Source organism: Prionailurus bengalensis, chromosome B3, assembly GCF_016509475.1.
Source record: "Prionailurus bengalensis isolate Pbe53 chromosome B3, Fcat_Pben_1.1_paternal_pri, whole genome shotgun sequence".
NCBI lineage: Eukaryota > Metazoa > Chordata > Mammalia > Carnivora > Felidae > Prionailurus > Prionailurus bengalensis.
Genome location: NC_057355.1, coordinates 73198401 through 73204598, shown reverse-complemented (window position 1 = coordinate 73204598; position 6198 = coordinate 73198401). Strand labels below are relative to the sequence as shown.

General features: G+C 40.0%; 1 gene segment (V, D, J or C); it reads right to left on the bottom strand.

The window, feature by feature from the left end:
- Positions 1-917: 917 nt before the first annotated feature.
- Positions 918-1739, bottom strand: LOC122468857. The segment is given in 2 exon segments: positions 918-1424; positions 1540-1739. Coding segments are annotated over 2 exon segments (402 nt in total).
- Between the last annotated feature and the right edge of the window lie 4459 nt (positions 1740-6198).

Here is a 6198-nt window from a genome sequence, read left to right as displayed (position 1 = left end):
TTAAGTAAAGAAGCCTCTGAGGATACTAGTAAAATAATCTGGAAATAATGCAGTTTGACATAGCAGTTATCCTGGGTTTTCAGTAGAGTAATTCTCTGATTTGCCTTATGCCAACTCACATGGCCAACCCCGGACCATCTAAGCCCATCACTATTTCAGATGACACGAGAGCAAGTAACTTCCTCCAGCTTGTTGAAAATCAAATCCTATAGCTTCATTTCCTCTAGAAGCCTGACTCTAGAGGATAAAAATGCTGCACTTCAAAAAACAGGAGTCTCGCCTTTGCAAAATGGTAAAAATAAATAAATAAACGAAAAATATCTAGGGGTGCCTGGGTGGCTCAGTCGGTGAAGCATCCAACTTTGGCTCAGGTTGTGATCACAGTTCATTAGTTAGAGCCCTGAATCAGTTCTCCACTGATAGCACGGAGCCTGCTTTGGATCCTTGGTCTCCCTCTCTCTCTGCCCCTCCTCTGCTTGTTCTCTCTCTCTCTCTCTCTCTCTCTCAAAAATAAATAAACATTTTTTTAAAAAGGAAAAATATCTGGGAATGCAAGCTGGTGCAGCCACTATGGAAAACAGGATGGAGGGTCCTCAAAAAAACTAAAAATAGAACTACCCTATGACCCAGCAACTGCACTACTAGGCATTTATCCATGGGATACAGGTGTGCTGTTTCGAAGGGACACATGCACCCTCATGTTTATAGCACACTATGGACAATAGCCAAAGTATACAAAGAGCCCAAATGACCATTGATGGAGGAATGGGTAAAGAAGATGTGGTGTATATATACAATGGAGTATTACTTGGCAATCAAATGAATGAAATCTTGCCATTTGCAACTACATGGATGGAACTGGAGGGTATTATGCTAAGCGAAGTTAGTCAGTCATAGAAAGACAAATGTCATATGACTTCACTCATATGAGGACTTTAAGAGACAAAACAGATGGACATAAGGGAAGGGAAACAAAAATAATATAAAAACAGGCAGGGGGACATGTTCTTTTACAGAACATGTCAACTTCCTGAAAACAACTCAGGCTGAGACCCTGAGTCCTTTAAGTTACAGTGTCTCAGAAGGTTTGTGTTCAGCTCCCCCTGTAGTCCCAGGCGCTGTGTCACTCACAGCACAGAAGTACTTGGCCGAGTCGTTCCAATGGGCTGAGTGTTTCCTCAGGTGGAAGGCCTTTTCACTCTTCTTAAATTCAGCCTCGAAACCTTTGATGCCTTGAATTAGGGCATCTGATGGCCCTGAAAAGTACTTGAGGAGAAGCTGGAGTCCTTGGTTGGGGTACTGCACATACCAGAAGAGATAAGTAGTTCCACTAGAGGAATAGTTGCAACTCATCTCCAGACGGGCTCCTTCAGAGACAGTGATGTGGCCGTCAGGTTGGGTCAGTGACTGGGCTCCAGTTCCTCCTGAAACATTAGTGCTGAGTCAGTGAACTCCACTAAAGCAAAAGGTCTATATTCAGAATCAAACCAGAACAATGTTTTACTTGTGGACAAGGGAATTAAATGGAATGTTACTCACTCAGGAACAGAAGCACCCCAAGCGTCAAGATGAACACCAAGGTCATGGCCAAGCAGTGAAGAACCAGAGAGTTTTCTTTCTGGGAAGTTCCTCACACACAAATAAAATCTGATGACTGAGGGGACTTGAATCCAGATTGCTCTGACGTTGAGGAGGAATGATAGATTTAGATTCCTTTTTCTTCGGGACTGTTAGGAAGAGATACTAACAGTCCAGGCTAAGAGATGCTAAGAGATGTCCGGGCAAAACTGTCTGCCCCTGTTGTCTGAGATTCTTTATATGTCACTGTCTAAAAAATGCCGACAGAACACCTCTTTAAAGTGTAAGGACAGAAGGTTTTGGGAGCTTATTCTGATCTTTTACAGAAAAGCCATTTTGAATTTAGGCAACAGTGCCCTCTAGGGGCGAAACAGAGCTAAGGAGACATTCACATTTTTTTGTGAACCTTTCTGACTTGTTCCTGACCGTCTGTCTATAGGTGAATTTCAAAGCATTATGGTTGTGTCCAGAGGATTTATGTTTTGCAGGCCCTGAAACTTATAAAATGGGGAGTTTTTATAAAAGAACAGAAAATTTTGAATAAAAAATGGGGCACAAAATAATTTTTTAGAATGAGAAAGAAAATCACAACAAATTACAAATTTTATTAAACAAAGGCCACAAATATCACAAAATCTAGAAAAATGCGTATTTCCCTCATACATTTATTTAATACTTTTTGTTTCTTTTTCTTTTGACTCCATACTTTTTAGTTGTTTCTTCATTTGACAATAAATTTGCAATATTTCCTATATAGTAAAAATAAAGATAATTCAGTCTTTACTCTCAGCATGGTTGATCACACACACACACAAATTTTAATTCACAGTGCATTATGATAATGCTACATAAATTTTTAGGACTATAGTCAAATTTTGTAAAACATCTATTAAGTCACTGTGTACTGTAAGATTTCATTACATTTCAAGTTTTCTTATGCTGTAACAAACCCTAAATACTATGAACTGATGATACTTATTAACCAGTTTATTAAGTCTGTGTTACTTTTCTATTGCTATGTACCAAACTACCATGAGCTCTGTGACTTAGAACAACACCCATTTTTTATCTCACATATTCTGTGGGTCAGAAGTCTGGGTACAGTTAAGCAAGATCTCACAAGTCTACAATCAAGAAGTCAACCAAGATTGCTGTCTTGTCTGAGGTGTGGGAGCCCTCTTCCAAGCTCAAGTAGTTGTTGGCAGAATTCATTTTCTTGTAGTTGTAGAACTCATAGCAGCTTGCTTCTTCAAGCCTAGCAGGAGAAGCTCTCTGATCTCAGGAAAACCTAAGCCCTCTTGTGTCAAGCACACCTGATTGTAACAAGCCCACCAAAGGATATTCTGTCTTTTGATGAACTCAAAATCAAACTGATTAAGGGCTTTAATTACATCTGCAAAGTCTCTTTACCTTTGCCGTTAACATAACTTGGTCGTACAAGTGACATCCGTCATATTGTAGGTCCTGCCCACATTCAAGGGGAGGAGATTATATAGGGTATGTACACCAGAGGTCAGAAATCTTAGGTACCATCTTAGAATTTGCCTACCACAGTTGTTAATGTCTTCATTTTACTGGTGTATTATCAGTTATACATTATCCCCATAAATGTAAAAAATTTGGGACCAATCAGCAAGAAGTTAAGAAAAACCTTAATAGATACAACTGGGTAAAGCCATTTCGCACCAAAGGAAAGCATAAGCAAAGGCATCCACCACAAAGGTAAGGAATCAAGTTTATATAGAATGGAGGGCACAGATATGGTAACAGTAGTCAGTAAAACCATAAAAATGGATTGGAACCAGCCAGGAAGGTGCAATATAGTTTTAAACTCCAGAAAGTTGCCAACAGTAGACCATCAGGTCTTTAAGGAAGTAAAGACTTGTTAATGGACCATTAGCAGAGTCTTATGTCTAGCCTGAGTAGTCAGGCTGCTGAAATGAGAATTGAGGCCATAGGGGCAGATGGAATTTCCAAAGGAGAGGGCACATATTGAGAAGAAAAGAGGGCCTACAGCAGGAGGAATGCTCACGATGTGGAATAATCAAAGAATAGTATAAAAGGATACTGCAAAAGATCTCCCAGATCTTGAATTTATTTTTTACTGTTATTTATTATTTGTTTATTTAATGTTTATTACTTTTGAGAGAGAGAGAGAGAGAGAGAGAGAGAGACAGAGTGCAAGCGGGGGAGGGGCAGAGAGAGAGAGGGAGACACAGAATCCCAAGCAGGCTCCAGGCTCCAGGCTGCCAGCACAGAGCCCGATGCAGGGCTCGAACTCACAAACTGTGAGATCATGACATGAGCTGAATGAAGTCAGACACTTAACCAACTGAGCCACAGGTGCCCCCAGATCTTCAAATTTTAAATGGGAGTGCAGAGGGTCAGAGAGAGAAAGATTTCAAAAAAGGAATGAGTGAATGAGTAGGTAAGACTGCAGAAAGTGGCTGCTCTAAACGTGGTCTGTAGGTTAAGCAGCATTGGCATCACCGGGGGCTATTCTGGATTGCGTGATCTCAGACACTACCCAAACTTCCTAAGCCAGAATCTTCATTTTAATGATTCATGTGCACATTAAAATTTGAGAAATATTGGCCTAGTGTTTTAATGCAACTTAAACATATCTTTTGGATTTAAAGATGAAGAGGTCATTGATGACTTCTGAGAAAACAGATTTTAAAAAGGGTTGGGACAAAAGCCAAGATGCATGGAGGTGTGGAGTGAAAGAGAGGAGACAAAGTGAAAGCAGTTATGATTGAGGCTACAGTAAAGGAACAGGGAGCCAAGAAGTTAATTGGTGGCAGGAGAGACGTGTATGGGCTTGGGGGGGAGTGTTAAATTATTTTTTAAGATGAGAAAGCTTAAATATTTTAATTGATGGAAAGGAATCGGTGGCAAAAAAAAAATAAATAAGATTATGGAGTTTGGGTAATCAGTGGGCTTAGGTGCCAGAGAAGTGAGACAGAATGATATGGGAGAAGAGTTTGGGCACAGGATACTGTCTGTTTAAAAGTAAGAGGGATACCTTTTACATCATTACAGGAAGTAAGGTAAATTATATGTATAAAAGCAAAGTTTTAGTTGGAATGCAGAAAGTTGAAGATGATATCAATGATATCATTTAATTATACCAATTATCTTTATGGTCACCTACCATGGATAATCAAAAGGTGGTGGATATGCTGTTTTGGCAGAGTAGAGCTTCAAGGGAGATATTGTAGAGTATGGAATGATAACAGATTATAGACACAAAATATTTTCATGCACTGTTTCATGTACAATTGATGTTAAAAGCTGTGACTATATGGAGACAATCTTCAGTATAGCTATGTGATTTTTAACAGTTATGCTCATCAGTCAAGCAATATGACTAAGAGGGAAGATTGGTCCAGAAGTGGAATTTACCAGATGTGTTGTGATGGTTAATTTTGTGTCAACTTAACTGGCCTGAGGGATGCCCAGATAGCTGGTAAAACATTCTTTCTGCATGTCTGTGAGAATTTCCAGGAGACATTCGTGGATTGGAGGCAGGAGAGGCACGTATGGGTTTGGAGAGTGTTAAATTATTTTTTTTTAATTTTTTTTCAACGTTTTTATTTATTTTTGGGACAGAGAGAGACAGAGCATGAACGGGGGAGGGGCAGAGAGAGAGGGAGACACAGAATTGGAAACAGGCTCCAGGCTCCGAGCCATCAGCCCAGAGCCTGACGCGGGGCTCGAACTCACGGACCGCGAGATCGTGACCTGGCTGAAGTCGGACGCTTAACCGACTGCGCCACCCAGGCGCCCCTAAATTATTTTTTAAGATGAGAAAGCTTAAATATTTGAAATGATGAAAAGGAATCAGTGGCAGAAAAAAATAAGATTATAGAGTGAGATTATTTGACTGAGTGGAATGACCAAAGAGATCTCCTCTCACTAGTGTGGGCAGGTATTGTCTAGTCCACTGCGGGTCTGAATGGAACAGAAAGATGGAGAAAGAACAAATTGTCTCCCTCTTACCCTTTTCTGTCTTCATGAGCTGGAACATCCATCTTTTTCTGCTGTCAGACCATGGAGATCTTGGTTCTCGGGCCTTTGGACATGGAGGAAATTATACCACCGGCTTTCTTGGTCTTCCAGCTTGCAGATGGCAGACTTTGGGACTTCTTGGCCTCTCGAATGGGTGAGCCAATTCCTATAATGAGTCTATCTATCTATCTATCTATCTCCTATTAATTTCATTTCTCTGAAGAACCATGACTAATACAAGTGTCATAGAATAACAGGTGGACAGAGTGAGATGAGAATACCAGCACAAAGCAGTTGAAGAAATATGTCCTGGAGAATAGATGAGAAGGAAGAGAAAATAGCAGATGAGACAGAAGACTATGAAGGAACTGGAGGAACAGATGTTATTAAAGAACAGATTTGGTGAGAGTAACTTCATGAGGACAATCAAAACAGATGATTGTCATCTGAGAAGGTAGGGCTTCAGAGATGGAAAAGTTCTGGTTAATGACTAGTGGCATGGCTAGCTTATTTGACATCTGGATCAAATAAAGTTTAAGACTCTTTTTCACTATACACAAAAATGTTTCATAATTATCATGGTATATTTAGGAAAAGACATTTTTTTGG